Raw genomic sequence first — 18,162 nt, 5'->3', positions numbered from 1 at the left:
AATTCCTAATAACTCTACATCAATGAAATGGGACCTGTTTTCATCTCCTTCAAGATTTGTTCAATTCCATGAGTCAATTCAATGTCTATTATGCCCAGATAGATTTCTCTGACTACTCAGCTCACCATACAATTCTCAGAAATACTCTAAGTCTTTTGGTGTTGGAACTGTCTAGATTGCTTCATGTTGCTAATTTCTGCCAGATTGTTAAAGCTGCAACTTCTCTCTAAAGGAATCCCAGATTGGTGAGAGTTAGAATTAGTGTTTATCTTCTCCTTTCAGGCTTGGGTTGGGTGGGAAGTATCTGATTTTTGGTGAAATTATGTATGTTCTTTAAGACTCAGTTTATTAAATATCGAGTTGATTTAAGGGGCACAGTTCATAATTAACTCATTCATGATTGCTTATGTGTCAGGTGTTGCGCTACCTGAGCAAACATCTGAAATCACCTAGACTGAAATTTTTATTTGATAAGATAATTATCTGATTCTTCCACAGTAGAAACCACATCAAGATAGTGAATTTAACTATGTGGGCTTTGGAGAATCAGATTGATAAATGCACAATTTAGTCAACTTCAAAGCATTTGGCTTCTTAATATATTAAAATTCATCCTCCTTTCTTTTTCATAACACCACACTGCATTCTGATGGTTTTGAGCAATAAATATTTATTTGCCAAATTAATGAATAGATTTATTTTAAATGCTTGAAAGAATAAAACAAGTTCATTTTAACATGTAAAATTGTCATCTTAACTGTTTGAGGAGAGAACAAAATGCAGACTGCATATAATAAATATTACTTCAGAATGATAAAAATAATAGAGGTTTTCATTTAGAAGAATTTTCTTGACTTCTACCAGCATTGTATTTGTTAGCAAAAGTTAACTGGTGACAGCATGAATCTCATCCCTGAATCTGATCCTAAATCCCTACCTCAATTCTTAGTTTGCCTTACTTAGAGACTAATAGCGTAGACTTTCATATTAAATTTCATGTGACTTTCCCTAAAATACCTTTCTTGCTGGTCCCCAAAATAGGCAGAACTAAATCTCCTCCATATTTTCATCTTTCCTAGCATCATATGCAGTCATCTTCTTAGTTCCTGAATTTTTCTGATAATCCAGTTTTGACTGAATTGTAATAGAAAAGGCAATGCTTTTAAATATAAATATAAGAAATAAAAATCCAAATATAAGAAATATAAACTACAAACATGATTGTTCAGAAAATTAACAGGAAATAGGAACATAGTTATTTGACATATTCTGGAATCACTGAGTTTTCTTTTCAGGATTTCTCTGTATTCCTTGCTAAAATAAATCACTGACTTTCAGTTTTCTTTCTCTTTAAAAGTTGCCCATGTCAGGAAAGTTATCACTATTATGTTTTGAGTCCCTTTATACAGTAGACATATTATCCTATGTAATCTGTATAAAAAGTATATAACCATAGGAGGTGCTCTATTTTTTTTTATTTTTACCAAGTAGGTGAAGTGGTAAGTTTCAACAATTTATTGTGTGTAAATCATGGTGGAAGTTTTCTGATAGACATTAGCCAGGACACAAACAATCTTTAAGATGGTATTCTAGTTATAAATTCTGAAGTTACATTATTGATCTCATAATAGTGTTTTGTTGTAGATAATTTAAATAAAATGTAAGAGATGCACAACTTACCAGTTACTTGCTTTAAACCCAAGGTGCAGACAATTATTCACAACTACCATCGACTTAAAATCACTCAACAGATTCAATCACTAGGCAATAATATATCTCACTGTCAAACAATCTGAAGAGCTCTTGCCTACTTTCTAAGATAAGATGTCTAGTGGTTTCTAAAGAAAAATCAAGAGTTGTTTTCCAGCTTTATGCTAATATTCAAGAGAAGAAGAAACCAGTATCTTTTACATTTAAATTGGAAAATATTTTCCTCTATTTTTAAATAACACATTTATCACTATCTCTAGGGATAATTAAAACAAATATAGTTCACAGATTCTGTCTGATTTCCAAATGCTTTACTGGGAAATATTTAACTTACAGACATTTATTGCAGTATCGTTGTGAGTTTGGAAATCCCCACTGGGATAATTTGGCCCAGGTGAAGCTAACTTTGTTTTTTAAATGTCCAAATATCTTAAGATAATTACATCAGTCAAGTTACATTGAGCCTAGACATATCTTCAGTATAAGATGAGGTAATCTTCCATTTGGGTATGGAAATAAACATGACCTGGAAAAAAAGCTCTTAATTCACCTTTCATAAAAAAGTAGAAAGAGAAGGAAACTGAGTTTCAGGCATAAGACACATAGTATCAGTGCTCTGATTGACAGAGTGCTGAGGATGCTGATGCAAACTCTTCCAAAATTTAATAGAATTTACCATCTTTCCATCTCAATGTTCTTGGCTATTTATTTTTCTGCCAACAATTCATCCAAACAATCCCTTTATACAAACTCATCACTGTGATGGAAGAGATATCTTAGTCATTTCGATGAGTATATACTATTTTATAATTTATTTCTCTGCATCCCTATCTTCTCTGATAGCAGTTTCTTCAAGCTTCGTAGGCCATTTCCTCAAATTTATTTTGAGAAGCTACCAAACCTTTTCTAATACATTTTCACCAGTTTACATTCCCTGAAGCATTGTATAAAGTTTTAGGTTCTAGATAGCCTGCCCAACTTGTGTCACTTTATATTATTGCTATTATTATTATTATTATTATTATTATTATTATTATTATTATTATTGTCATTATTGTGAATGTGAAGAGATTTCTCCTGTGGTTTTGATCTGAATTTTCTTAATGAGTAATGATGATAAGCTTCAGTTGAGGTGGTTATCGAACATTTGTATATATTCTTTGAAGAATACATTTACTCAACTTTTATCCATTTTGTTAATATATGATGCATTTTTAAAAATTGTGTAGCATTGTTTTACACTAACATATAGGATTACACCCTTCAGATGTATATTACCACACCAAATCCACCACCAAGGTATCCATAGTCTTCTACCATAGAACATCATGCCCGCCACTCCCATTTTCCTGACTCCCTCTTCCTCCTCCACATGAAGGGGAATATGCCTCTTATGTTCATTGCAGGAGATTTATAAGTTCCAAACTATGGAAATCACCTACCTAAGTGCTCAAAAACAGATGAGTGGATTAAGAAAGTGTGGTTTATTCACACAACGGAATACTACTCAGCTATCAAAAAGATAAAACTAAACTGACTTGTGACAGTGAGTAGAACTGAAGGAGATTATTTACTAAGTGAAATAAGGAAGAAGGAAGGAGAAATACAAATACTGGATTATATATGCGCTGTCAGTTATATGCAGAATATAGAGAAATAAAAAGTCAGATAACAAAACAAATAACTGTCCATTTTAATTGAGATTTTTATCTTTTAGCTATTGAATTATAGACAGTATTTATACATATAATTATATATTATATATAATTATCACCTACTAGTCTATGACTCACAAATATTTTCAACAGTTCTATGGATTGTCATTTCACTTGTGTGCTTGGACAAACAAAAGATTTTAATTTTGGTGGAGACTAATATACCCATTATTATTTTTGCAGCTAATGTTTTAATTCTTTATATCTAAGAATCCATTGCCAAATTCTAAATTAAGACTAACCTACATAACTCTTCCTAAGACTTTTATTTTGTTATGAATATACATTCTTATACATATCTATGCAATAATAGCTGGAGAACTCAATACACAAATTTCAATATGGAAAGAGCATATGCATAAAATCTATATAATGAAGTGGAAGCTTTAAAAAACACAAAATAACCAAAACTAATATACATAACATGTATCTTTATGGTATTCACATGTCTGTAATATATACTAGACATGCCTATGTTATATATGACATATGCAATCTATATAGACCACCTGTGTAAATTTTCTATGTAAGACCTATAATATCTTTCATATAAATGATATATAATATATGTGGTATGTGGAAACTGTATATATATAACATATATAGCCACATATATATTCTTCATGTAGTTTCCAAACATTTTAAAATAGAATACATGATAAATTTTAAATATGACTCCGTCTTCCTTCCATATTTTAATTTTCTTAGGTTAAGATTATCTTGGTTTTTGCTGTGAAAGTAATTTTCAGAAAAACAAAACTGATTCTGATGGTATCTGCTTATATAGTGATGATTCTGTGGGATGCAAGAGGGCTTGGTGTGTTTATTCTGTTATTTTAATATGTGCATAGTCAACCAAAAATAAATAGAAAACGTTAATATTTTTTTCATATTACTGTTATAATATACATGTTTTCTTCAGAAAAGTCTCTATTTAGATGATTAGTTTCTGTTTAGCATTTCTGCCCAACTTTGATTGGGTTATATTTTGTTTCTGCTTATTTGCATGTGTTCTTTGTAGATTAGGGATATTTGCCTCTTGTTATAAGTATGAAGTAAAAATATTTTCTTCTACTCAGGAGATGTATTTTTGTTTGATGTGAAGTTTTATAGCTTATTTAATCTCATGTGCTTTAATTTTGCTTTTGTTTTCCTTACCGTTATAGTTGATTCTGGAAAAAAAAATGCGGAAGCTAATGTAGTGGAATATTTTGTCTATGTATTTTATGATTTCAAGTTTTTAATTCATTTTGAGATAATTTTTGAGTATGGTGTGAAATAGTGGTCTAACTCTATTATTTTCAAGTTCCCACACCATTTATTAAGGACACTTTACTTTTTCCATTGTATTCTTTTGGATTCTTTATTGTATTTTAACTGGCTGTATAGTTATGAATTTATTCCTTTGCTTTCATTTAGATTTCACAGGTTTATGTATTTAGTTTTTATTCAATACCATATCATTTCAATCATAATGACTTTATAGTATAGTTTGAGTGTGAGAGTGTGAAAGTTGTTTTTTTGTGTGTCAGAATTTTTTTTGACTACAGAGGGTCTTTTGTTCAGCATAAATTTCATCAATGGTTGCTCTATTTCTTTGAAGAATATCATTGAAAAATTTCAGTAAGGATTGCATTGAATCTATACACTGCTTTGGGTAAATAGCACTTTGACAATGCTAATTCTTCCAACACATGGGCAGAAATATTTTTCCACTCCTTTATTTTTCCTATATTTTTAATATAGAATATATTATATAATATATAAAATATGTTTCTCCTCCATTGTTAAATTTATTCTAGTTATTTATCTTTGATAAAATTGTTTTTATATACTTATTTCTCTTTTATATTGTTCTTTTCATATAAAACTATAACAGATTTTTAAAATTTTGATTTTGTTTTCTGCTACATCATTCTAGTGACTTATTCTTTGTAATAATTTAAGAATCTTTACAATTTATATGTATATTATCATTTATTCAGCAAATAGTGAGTTTTCCATTATAGTTTACATTATTTTGTCTTTCTTTTGGATAGTAGCTCTAGCTAGAATTTTCCATAATACGTTGAATAGTAGAAAGTAGACATCGCTGTCATATATATAGCATTTTAAAGGAAAAAACTACCCATTTTTCACCACTGAGAATAATGCTAGGTGAGAATTTGTCATATATGTTCTTTAATAGGCTAAGATATATTCATCCTAAACCCACTCTTAAATAATGTTTGTCATAAATGATAGAGAAGACCCAATGGCTTATGCTGGAAAATCATGTTTGCTATGGAGATGTGTATTATTTGGTAACATTTATTTGAAAATATGAATCTATACTCCTAACTCAAATACCATTACCTCAATTAAAAATGTAATAAAAATATAGAAAACTTGATTTGAGAATTCCCTTCCATTTAAGTTAATAAAAATGACAGTTTTTCTCTATATTTTACTGAGAAAATAGAATCTGAAAGTTACTGGGATATAACTGTGCTAAAACTGTTTTATCTAAAACTTACATGTCTAATAATATCAGATTTAAAAGAAATGATGAAACCGCAAATTTGAAAACCTTCTCTTGTGAGGGATCATGAAAAAAAGATGCTTTCAGTAGTTTCCTCTGTTTATTTTTGTATTAGAGTATTTTGAAGACATTTTCATTATCTGGTATATTTGACTCCTATTTAGTGGCATTTCTAAATCCATTCCCTTGATGGTACCATTGTATAGACACAGACTTTTTTTATTAACTTGTGGATGAATTTGTGTGTTTTTGTGTGACTTACAGAATTCTAGCTTAATATGCTTTCTTCTATAAATGTAGTGGAATGAAGTGTTTATTCACACATACATGTATATGTACTATCATACATTCAGGAACATCTATGTAGTATGTGTGTATAAACTGTTCTCTGTATAAATTCTATCATGTGGGAGGTTTTGCTGTGATGTGTGAGGAGAATAATACTTGAAACAAGAATTAGTGTTCCTAATGACCACTTGGTGCACTCTGAGACAGTTGAAATGTGTGGAAGAAAATGATCAGAAAGAAGCTAGAGAGAAAGAAAGGTAATTGGAAAAGAAGCCAGAGAGAAAGAAAGATCGTTGGGAAAGAAGTCAGAGAGAGAGAAATGTGATTGCATTCAGCTGAAGCTCCAGCTGGCTACAGTGGAGAAGCTCACCTTGTGAGAAACAAGAGAAAGAAGCCTGAGAAACAGTGTCTTTTTTTCTAACTTATTTTCAGAGGATCCTTGGCTTACTCATCGACTTCTCATAACATGAATTCACAGGGTGCTGTTTCTCAAGACTTCTTTCCCTTGTTTCTCACAAGGTGAGCTTCTCTAGTGTAGCCAGCTGGAGCTTCAGCTGAATCCAATCACCTTTCTTTCTCTCTGACTTCTTTTCCAATGACTTTCTTTCTCTCTGGCTTCTGTCTGATCATTTTCTTTCACACGTTTCAGCTGTCTCGGAGTGCACGAAGTGCTCATTAGGAACACTAATTCTCTTTTCAAGTATCCTTTTCCTTGCTTGTTTACAGCAATTTCAACTGCACGCTGAGCAACCCTCTTCTCATAAATGTTTAAAGAAACAGGCAGCGACTTTACCTCTTCTAAAATGTGGTGTTGCGCTGCCATCTAGCGGCCATTGTTTTGGTCTCACTTGTGGCCGGCTACATTTTGCAGGATTTTGTATTATTAGGAGAAATACAAGAAAAAAAGGCCAATTCCTACATAATTTGGTTGTGATGAGACAGAAAATAGCAAAGTTGTGTAAAATAAAACCAGTGTTTTTTCATTATGTTAATGTAGAGAAAATTTAAATCAAATAAAAACAAGCAAAGCATTGCCTCTGTATAATAAGATATAACTGCACTGGAATTTAAGAAAGCTGCATCAGGTTTATAGTAACACTTTAATATTTTATGAAACACATGCCAGAATGGAGACCTATATCAGACAGAGATGAAGACAATTTACTGAAATCACATTTTGAGACTTCTTTTAGATACAGAGCACTACTTTGTATCTCCATTCTCAAAGGTACTAATATTTTCCATCTATATTTACCTCTATCCACCTACATCTATAAGTATCTATATACCTTGATATCATACTGGTTTGGGGAATATTTTGAATTAAATTTCCTATAGTATATTCTACTCATAAAATTATATATGCTCACATAAGAGATGTCCTCATTGCACGTATAGGTTTACCTAGCCCTCACTGAGCCAAATCCTTATTGGCTAGGAAATTTAGAGCACACTTGTTTAATTACTATGATAGCTAATCTTATTGGACGAACAGTTAAACCAGTATGGTAGATATGTCTAAATTCTGGGTTTTCAGAAGTATAAAGGTAAAATAATAACAACAAGGTATTCCAGGAATACCAAAAATGTAGTGATCTTACTAAGAGCTCAATACCAAAATGAGGTTTGGCCACAGAAGAAGATTGTCTGCTGCGTTCCGTGGGAACTGCTCTTTTCTTTTCACTTCACGTTTCTGTCTTTTTGTCCCTTCTCATGTCCTGGCACTGAATTGATCAATACTGAGACTTTCAGTGACTCCTCTGATTCTGTTTTGGTTTTCCTGTGGCAATTACTGGAATAATTCTTTCTTCTGAAGGCACAGAAAACAAGCGCACCTTTTGCACCAGTCTTGAAATATTTGAGAGTGATCAGGCTTTCTCTGGTGGCTCAGTGGCTTAAAGCACTGTGCTAGGAAGCTCTCTGAAACCATTGCAGCATGAGTTCAGTTCCCAACCAGAGAGCTGACCCACATGGCAATGCAGACTTCTCCTGACCCACCCACTGCTCCCCTCTGCAGTGTATTTCAGTAGGTCTGCCTATTCTGCTCCCCACTCTGTCTCTAGTGAATCCTCTTGCCCACCACATTTCTGGCCTGTACCCCAGTTCTGTAAGCATAAATAAATAAATCTTAAGAAAAATAGTTGAGGATGATGGCCAGCGTTCCCTGTTGGTTTTCTTCTCTATTAGAGAACACTTCAGGCCCTTGATTGGTTTACTGGATGCTCTAGTTTCTCACTGTTAATTATTTGACATTGTAGGTAGCTGCATCATTGTTAATAGCAATTGGGGGTCATGAGCACATCCACAATGAGACATTGCAAAGAATATATCCTCTTCCAAATGAATATGAAAATGGAGCTATCATTTTCTATTGACATAACCTTTTGATGTTGCCAAGAGGAGTTGAAATTTAATATTAGAATCACATCAGTTTTATTCAGAAAACCTACACAATTGTGTAGACTCTTGGTTACTGGATACTTGTCTACTGATGGAGTCTAGTACAAGGTCAACAGCTCACAATCCTTATAGGATAACATTCCTCTCATTCTCCTTTACTTAATATGCTACCTACAAAAACTCTACTCCTTAGTGATATAATCATGTACAGATAAATTCCTAACTTGGTTGAAATTATCTTTATTGCTTAAAAAAAAACCTTTTGTGTTTCTTTCTCTGTCCTGCAATCCCATCTCGAGAGTATTGTCTAGACAAAAGATCAAAACTTTTATGATGGGGCCTTTCTGGTGGCAAAAGGGGTTAAGTCTCAGAACTATGAAGCTATTGGCAACCACTGTAGCATGAGTTCCACACTGGCTGGCCCCGGAGCTGACCCACATGGCACAGCAGACCTCTCCTGTCTCACCTGGGGCTCCCCTCAGCAGTGTATTTCAGTAGATTCTTCTTTTTTTCCCCACTCTGTCTCTGGTGAATTCTGCCCCCTTCCCCCTGCACCTCTGGCCTATACTTAAGCTCCTGAAGGCATAAATAAATAAGCCCTTAAAAACCAAATTATCAGCTGTAACCTCTATAAATGTACCAAAGATCAGCTTGATCGAAGTCGTGATGGGGTGACCTGACATTCCCACTCTCCCCATCCCAACAGAAGGTAGGCAGAAGCAGACTATAACAGAGAATAAGTCTGCAAAGATGGATGCAAAATATAGGTGAGGTTTAACGTTCAGTGTGCTTCCACATAAATACATATATAAACATAGCAACGAAGTAAAATGGCTAAAAGCATGTCATATCAACTGTAGTTATATTGGAATAATACTATAGTTATGTTGGAATGATAGGGGTAGATATAACTGATCTTTTTCATGATGTACTTTAAGAAGTAGATCCTCTGTGTAGTGTTAAATTATTTGTTACACATGGGCCCTCCCTGGTGGCGCAGTGGGTTAAAGCACTGCACTAAGAAGCTTAAGCTACCTCCACATGAGTTCGATCCCGACCTGCCCCGGAGGTGACCACATGGCGCCGCAGACCTCTCCTGACCTACCTGGGGCTCCCCTTAGCAGTGTACTTCATCGATCTGCCTGTTCTGCTCCCCACACTGTCTCTGGTGAATCCTCTCACTCTCCGCATCTCTGGCCTGTACCCCAGTTCTGTATGAATAAAAAAAAATATTTTTTTTACACATAAAGATCCATATGTTAATGAGTTTGAAGAAATTATAAGCTGCACAAGCGGAAGTTTCCTTTAATTATTTAGTCTATATCTCATGACAATCAGGATTCTCCAGGGTCTGTGTCTCCTAGGTCAGGCATTTACATAAAACAAACAAAACAGTAATGAAATCTATTTCTCTGTCTCTTCTTTGAAGACTTCCCTATGTTGCTTCTAAAATCTCTTGACAGTTGCAAATATGTTATTTATTGGTATCTTTATTATTTATTTTGTAAGAGTCATCACCTATCTAGTTAAAGAACTACAAAAACTTTAGACAACAATTTCAGTATTGAGACAAGATGATGTATGTAGCTTATTAATACTAGCAAGAAAGACTTCAGTAAGACATGTCAGGAAACCTGTGCTTAGGTGAGTTGAGTAAACCTATGTTCATGTTTTCATCCTGATGTAAGGAATATTGGAATCCAGCACATTTTGGCAGAGGAAAACCTATATCAGCTGCTTAACAGTCATGTCTGCTTAGTTAATGGCTTATATTCAACAATCTAAGTGCTTCTTTTGTTAATTCCAGGGCCACTGTACTGAAAACATGTCTCTAACTGCTGTGTTAAACACAGTAGGGGATATTAAAGATTTATCCTAAAGAAATGAAATTATTTAGGTAAAAAAATTAAAGCACACATGCATACACACACAACAGCAAAATGTGACTGATGATGCACAAATGTGCTAATATGAATAGGAAGGAAATAGTGTAAAAGGGAAAATATTTAGATGACCAGTTTTCTTGATCAAATTCTATAGTAACTCTTGTAATGGTGATACTTTGTGTAAGAGCACGGGGGGAGAGGGGTGTTTTTTGAGGATTTTGCGGTGTGGAACTCTGTTTTGTCTGGGTTTTTTGGTTTTCTTTTTTTTTTTTTTTGTTTTCTCTTCTTTTTTTGGTCGTTTTTTTGTTCGTGTGTTGTGTGTTTGTCTATTTTTTTTTTTTTGGGTTGTATAGGTGTAGTTTTTTGAGTTTGGTTTTTTTTGGTTTTTTCTAATGTGTTTTTCTTTTTGTGCGCTTTTTTTCCCGATTTGGTTTTTGTCCAGAGGAGTGTTTTTTGTTGTTTTTTTTGTGGTTTGTTTTTTTTTTTTTTTTTTTCTTTTTTTTTTTTTTTTGTTTTTTGTTTTTTTTTGTCTTTTTTTTTTTCTTTTTTTTTTTTTTTTGTTTTTTCTTTTTTTGTTTTTTTTTTTTTGTGTTTTTTTTTGTTGTTTTTTTTTTTTTTTTTGTGTTTTATTATTGTCGTTGCTTTTTTGCCCGTTTTTTGTTTTTTTTTTGTGTTCTGGTTTTTTCTGTTGTGTCTCGACAATGTGAGTCTTGTAAGATTCTCCAAAACACTTCCTCAGAAGATGGTGTTAAGTCACTGAGCATTTTGAATTTTGTAAAGACCACTTGGTAGGTGTATAATTGAGAGAACATAGTTATCAGTGGAGTTTTTGGTCAGGACTCCTAAAGATCCTTTTAAGCAATGATCTTAATGTATCGATACAAAATTGTCTGATAATACATTTTTTCCCCAAAGAAATTTATTTTTACCTATTTACACCTAAAAAGTAATCAACATTCCGGGACTGGCTACAACAGACCACCGCAATCCACTTGTATTTCTGATTTTGTTCTATATCTCCTTGGTGCTCATGTAATCATATTTTGCCATAATGTTCTAAGTATCACATATGTTCATACAAAATAGTGCTATTGTAAGAACATTGCTTTTCTTGTTTTCCAGATGAGGATACTAAAGTTGTGAAGGAAAAAGCTAATGGCCCACAACCATAAAGCCAGAACTGTTAATGAGACTCCAGAGTGAAGCAGAATATTCAGGATATCAGACTGATGTATTAACACCCTTCGATAGTTCACATTCAGCTGTTCTAAGTGCCTCTGAGCTCACACTCCCCATTCCGCTGCTCAGCTGTCATGCATTTTCCTTTACTTACTTTTGTATATCAAGAGCCATGGTACTGGATGAGCGAAATCAGAGCTCAGTGACGCAGTTCATCCTCCTTGGCTTCTCAGAATACCCACACCTGCAGGCACCCCTCTTCCTGGTGTTCCTGGCCATCTACACAGTCACTGTGGTGGGAAACCTGGGCATAATTCTGGTTGTTAGGATCAACCCCAAGCTCCAAACACCCATGTACTTCTTCCTCAGCCATCTTTCCTTTTTGGACATCTGTTATTCCAGTGTATTTACACCCAAACTGTTAGAAATCTTGGTTGTAGAAGATAGATACATCTCCTTCAAGGGATGCATGGTACAATTTTTCTTTATCTGTGCATTTGTGATTACAGAAATGTTCATGTTGGCGGTGATGGCTTATGACCGGTTTGTGGCCGTTTGTAACCCTCTGCTCTATACAGTAGCCATGTCTCGAAGGCTCTGTGCGCTCCTTGTAGCTGGAACCTACACGTGGGGTGGACTGTGTTCCTTAACAATCACATACTCTCTTTTGGTACAATCCTACTGTGGCCCTAACCTCATAAATCACTTTGGCTGAGAGTACTCGGCCATCCTCTCTCTCTTCTGTTCTGACCCCTCCTTCAGTCAGATAACATGCTTCATCATATCTGCATTCAATGAGACCTGCAGCCTCCTGATAATCCTCACCTCCTATGTCTTCATCGTTGTCACAATCATCAAGATGCCTTCCACAGGTGGACTCCGAAAAGCCTTCTCTACCTGTGCTTCCCACCTGACAGCCATCACCATTTTCCATGGGATCATCCTTCTTCTGTATTGTGTACCCAATTCCAAAAGCTCATGGCTCTTCATCAAAGTGGCCACTGTGTTTTTTACTGTCATGATCCCTATGCTCAACCCCCTTCTCTATAGCTTGAGAAACAAAGATGTGAAAGAGACGGTCAGGGGTTCATCAACTCCAAACCGCTAGCTCAGTCAAGATGATTCAAGTAAGTAAATGTATTTATGTTGTAATTGTGTGTCCAGTAATTTCTATTTATCTTGCTGATGATGGTTTACCTTTATTTTAGTAAATATACTTTAATTTATTTACATTTATCACATTCTATGTTTTATGATTCTTTATGGATTAATAGAGAAATAATACTTTCTAAATTACTTCATCTTAACTAACTTTGGAAAGAAATTCATCTCAAAATCTCCCAGTTATATATTAAGGAAAAATAAATACATATATGTATAAAACTGACCATTAATTTTGAAGTATGCTGCAAACATAGATGACAATTGCCTTTGCCTGATGTGCATTCGTGTTCTCTGATACTTCTAAGAAGGTTCTAGGAAATAATAGCTGTGTTCCTCTTAAAGCTTTATTTCCTTTCCAGTAAAATGATAATCTTACAATGTGCACTATGAAAAATTTTATCTGACTTTAGGCAGCTAGATGCTGAAAAAATTAACTAAGTTTTCGTGCATCACTCTTTTTTTGAGTATTGTTGTAATATATTCTAGTTCAAAAACAGGTGTTGAAAATAATTCTGTATACAAAGAAACAGGTAACTTTATTTCTACCAAAACATTTCCTTTACTCAGTAAAACAAGCACCAGGTGCAATAAGTGTCCTTTCAAAGTAAAAGTGAGCCTTTCATTGACATAAAAATAGAGCAGTTATACTATTTAATTGTCCAGGATCCAATTAAATGAAAATAAGGTAATGCTAGCAATTACATTAGATGAGGCTGCATTAGAAAACTAAGCAATAAAAGTCATAAAATTATAATCTAAACAAACATAATATCAATCAAGTTATGAGTCAAGCTGGAAAGCAACAAGTCAAATGTCCTTTCTCTGAGAGAGATTGAGAGAATGTTCGTTTTCCCAGGTTGCGGGTGCTCAGAACCCGCCCCTGTGAACGTTGAACGGAATCTTGCAGTGACCCGCCATCTTTGGGGTCTCCCAGAGGGAGGGTTGTTCCTTCTTCTCCGGAACCTGGGGATCGCGGAACCTCCTGGTGCTTCCCTACCTCTGCGGTCTATGTGTGGAGTAGCAGCAGCAAAAGCTGCCCGTCAGCAAGACTGGAAGGTGAACTGGATGTTAAGCAGCGTTCGTCTGATGTGGTTATTTTTCTTCAAGATGAAGAAAAGCTTTCCCAGCTTTCCCTGGGAAAGGCAGCCATCCTTCTTTCCTGAACTTGTTTTTCATAGAAGACTTTTTTCTTTTTTGAAGGAGGGGGCGTTTCTCTCCAATCCCATGCCATTGGCCAACTCCTTGTAGAGGGTGAAGCCCTAGCCTACGCTGCTCCCGATTCCTTCCAGAATGATCTTTCTGGTTCACGCTGGGTGACAGCTCCTTCTCTGCCATGTTCTAAGCCTCAGCCTTAACAAACTTCTGCTGTAACACCGTCACCAGTGGGGTGCCCCCAGAAACGTTTGAATCTCACTTCTGAGCTGAGAATTTTCAGACTCCAAAGATGCCTGCTCCATTTTGAGGCTTTCTATTTGGTAGACGCCATTTGATTTTCCTTACCCAGATTTCCGGATAGTTCTCTTTTTTTCTCCTGCTTGCCTCTTAAAAGACACTTGTAAATGCATAGCACAAAGAAGCAGCTCCACCCTCCCTCAGACAGGGGGCCAGGGTTTGTGTGTCTCCTACTTTTCTTCTCTTTGCAAGGAGCCAGACCTCCGTGTGCCCCTCCCTTCAGAGAGGGGGCTGCCCAACGGTCTTCAGCACGACATGGACCAGGCACTGTCACTGGCTCACTTGGTGTTTCAGCATCTGCTCCATCCCTGCGTGGGCGTGCTCCCGAAAACCCCCTGCTTCCTGCAGTTTCCCGAATCTCTTCCTCCACCCCTTCCTTCTTGACATAGACTTTCACACCTTGGTGAAGATGAATGATCGTTTTCATTCACACCAGCCATTAATTTCTTCTGAAGTTGTCGTCCGTGGTCCTGATGTGTTTTCAGTGTGGTCAGGTGGGAAGGGGGTTGTTCTGCTTCTTCAAGAGGCTACATGTGGACACAGACCTGCAGCCACTGGGAAATGAAAGCCAAGGGACTCGCTTTTCTATCCTTTGTCAAGGTCGCCTGTCATGTGACGACCTGTTTAGATTTGATTTAGTGCCACTGAGCACACAGACTTACAACATGGGCAGCAAGCCTGTATCCCAACCCCCCAGGCTTATGTCACTGGTCCATTCTCACCCTCGACTTTTTGACAGACTTCTACGGCCCCATCTTTTGGTTCGTGTTTTTCCTGTTCATGTCATCAGTCTCTTCACTACAAAAGCCACCAGCACTGTACAGAGCAGGAACTCCCAGAGATACCCCAGACTTGTCTCAAGGCTTTGACTCCGCCCACAGGACCCTCCACAGCTGCTCCAGGATCTGCCGGGAGGAAAGCAGGGTCAGTCAGCAGGCTCTCCCTTGCTTTAGAAGGCCCAGCGATCTGCCTCAGACACCAATGACCTGGAGAACTACTCCTGACTGCCGGGAAACTCCTAGAATTCTTGGTCTTCAAAATAATCCAGTGCAGCCACAGGGTAAACCATCATTAAGTGGGGGTGGGGAAGATTGTGGAATACAGCACTCTGATATTACCTATACAGGGCAGGTACAGGTAGGGACATGGAGAAGGCTGGGTGCAGCCTGGAGTTTTGGCCTCTCCAGGATCCACCTGGTCATGCCGCAAGGCAGAAGTTCAATACCATGCCCTGCTGGGGTGGTCTCAGGTATTAGGGAGGGGAGGTGAAGAAGCCTACACCCAAGGTAAGGCTCAGTCTCCTGACTGAAGTTTCCTTCAGCCGTGGGAAGCTTGGGTCTGTTTACAAAGGGCCTGGAGTGCTCTCTACCAGAGATGACTCCTGTCTTGGTATTTATCTAATGCAGAGGACAGGACAGTTCCCACTGACCAAGAAGCTCTCCCCAATTGACTGAGAGACCCAGCTTCTAAATGTATTAGCTAGGGGACATCAGTCACAAGCAGCAAGTCTAGAAGTTGATTTCAGGGCTCAAAGGGAGATAAATGTGGTTGTAGTGGTTGTTGACAAAAGTGGCCTGAAGCTCAGGCTCTGCGATCTCCTGAATGTGAATCTGGTAGCATCTGAACTGTCTCTTCCTCTCTAACCAGCTCTCTACAAAGGATCTCCTGGCCTGTAGAATGCATGTCTTCACAGAATTCAGTCCCCCACTTACCCACTGAAAGTCTGAGAGGGGCTAGGAAGGAGGATAATGGGAAGGGACATTGTTCCAGGACTAATTAGCTTGACTCTCTTGGGTCTCCGTTCCTATAGAAAACTCACTGGACCAAGATCTTAGATTTTGTAAGTCTCCTGAGTGAATGTGAATTCCTTACTTGAATTGGTTACATAATGTTTATGTTACAAATTTTTAAAAATGTGAAATATGAGATAGTTTATGAAACTGTTTATACTCCACCAGTGCTCAGTCTAAATCAGATTATCATTTTCTGGTGTATCCTTCCAGAACAATCATTTTTATGCATAAGAAAAATACATAAATAAAGCCTTAAAAATGATGAGTAGCTTGGCAGCACTTTGACTTGCTTTTTTACTCACCTGCATAGAATAAATCAGCTTATTGATAAATGCTTCTTCTTTCTTTCTTTCTTTTTTTTTTTTTTTGGTGTCTACATTTTTGTTCTTTCATATATACCCACCCCATGTTCCACTCAGCCTACACCAAATTACCCTTGAAATATTCCCTTAACCTTTCTCCCCTACTCCTATCTCCTTCCCCTTTGTTTCTCTGGTAACTCTTCTTTGAGTTCAAGATTTATTGCTACTACATTTTGCCTATATAAGTTTTTTTTTGTTGTTGTTATTCTATAAATGAGTGGATACATCTACAGGGTGAAGCCATCTATAGCCAAGGTAACATAGTTACCTTGAAGTTCATCCATTTTGTTCCAAATACCACTGCTTCACCTTTGTCACAACTGTGTAATAGTCCACTGAATATGAATTCCACATTTTCTTTACCCATATATTTATTGAAGGGCACTTAAGTTGGTTCCATAAAAGCATCCGTTTTTGCATTAGAGTTTTGAAATTATTTGGATAAATACCTAATCGTTTTATTATCCGATCATATGAATTTCCATTTTTATTTTCTTAAAAATTCTCCATAAAGGGGATGGAATGGGGAATGGGATCAAAAAACGGTGGTTGGAGGGAAATTCACTATGGTGGACTGTGGTGATGGCACACAGGTGATTTGATGATGGATAGCCCATGGGTATTACAACTGAGGTGGAAAAAGGACCAAAAGAATGTAAAAATAAACTATTAAAAAAATTCTCCAAATTTCATTAACACCAACAATGGATTAAAGTTCTTTTCACCACAACTGTGGTGGGGTTTGTTGATTTCATTTTTTTTTCTATGGGTTGTAGGTTTTATATGTGCATGGGTTTTTGTTTTCATTCTTTTTCCTATGGGTTGTAGGTTTTATACATTCATGGGTTTTTGTTTTATTTTAAGAAGTATATGTATAAGGAATTTTATAAATATTCTTTAAATTTATTTGTCTCTGTTCTTTGAAAATTTTCTTTTATGCTATGGAGATAGTCATTTTGCCAGTCATATATCTTGAGAATAATTTTTCATTTTGGTTTTATATTTTACCCATGCTTTGATAAAGCACAAATTAAACTTTAACTTAGTCATCAAATGTATGAATTTTGTAAATTTTAAGGTTATACTTATATAATTTTGAGGCCATGAAGATATTTGTCTATGCTCTATTCACCAAGGAAAGAATGTTTGTTGATGGAGCAGAAGTTGCTAAATAATTTGATCAATAATTAATCTATGTCGGTATCTTAAGAATATTGTTTTCCATTTAGTATTTGTCATTACTACATATCCTTAATTATTATAGCTTTGAAATCTTGATATTCATTAGACAACTTCTGTTATCTTTTCCTTTTCAAAATAAATTGAAAATGAGGTAATCTCTAGCATCAAATACTGCCTAACCTGGCAAATTAAAAATACTAAAATTCTCTAATATTAGTAACTCATGCTTGCTTGAATAACATGTAATTAATGCCTGGATAAAGTTCCAATGAAATATAATGGAATAAATTAATTTCTAGATGTTTTACTAACAGAGAAAAAAATAACACAGGGAAAATGTTATACAGGCTTAATAAAGTTCTTTAGAATTTGATATTTATTTTTTAAATTGTATGATTTTTTTTTAAAGATTTATTTATTTGTGCATACAGAACTGGGGTACAGGCCAGAGATGCGGAGGGTGGCAGGAGCCACCATGGACAGAGTGGGGAGCAGAACAGGCAGATCAAC

The 18,162-nt window shown here is 35.8% G+C and overlaps 1 protein-coding gene across 1 annotated transcript; it reads left to right on the top strand.

The window, feature by feature from the left end:
* The first annotated feature begins 11,871 nt into the window (after positions 1 to 11,871).
* On the top strand, positions 11,872 to 12,807 carry LOC101623193 (olfactory receptor 5D18-like). The gene is given in 1 exon segment (XM_012725179.1): positions 11,872 to 12,807. A coding segment is annotated over 1 exon segment (936 nt).
* The last annotated feature ends 5,355 nt before the right edge of the window (positions 12,808 to 18,162 follow it).

This window comes from Condylura cristata, unplaced genomic scaffold, assembly GCF_000260355.1.
Source record: "Condylura cristata isolate star-nosed mole 26May11 unplaced genomic scaffold, ConCri1.0 scaffold00015, whole genome shotgun sequence".
Classification (NCBI taxonomy): domain Eukaryota; kingdom Metazoa; phylum Chordata; class Mammalia; order Eulipotyphla; family Talpidae; genus Condylura; species Condylura cristata.
This window is presented reverse-complemented; position numbering and strand designations above follow the sequence as displayed.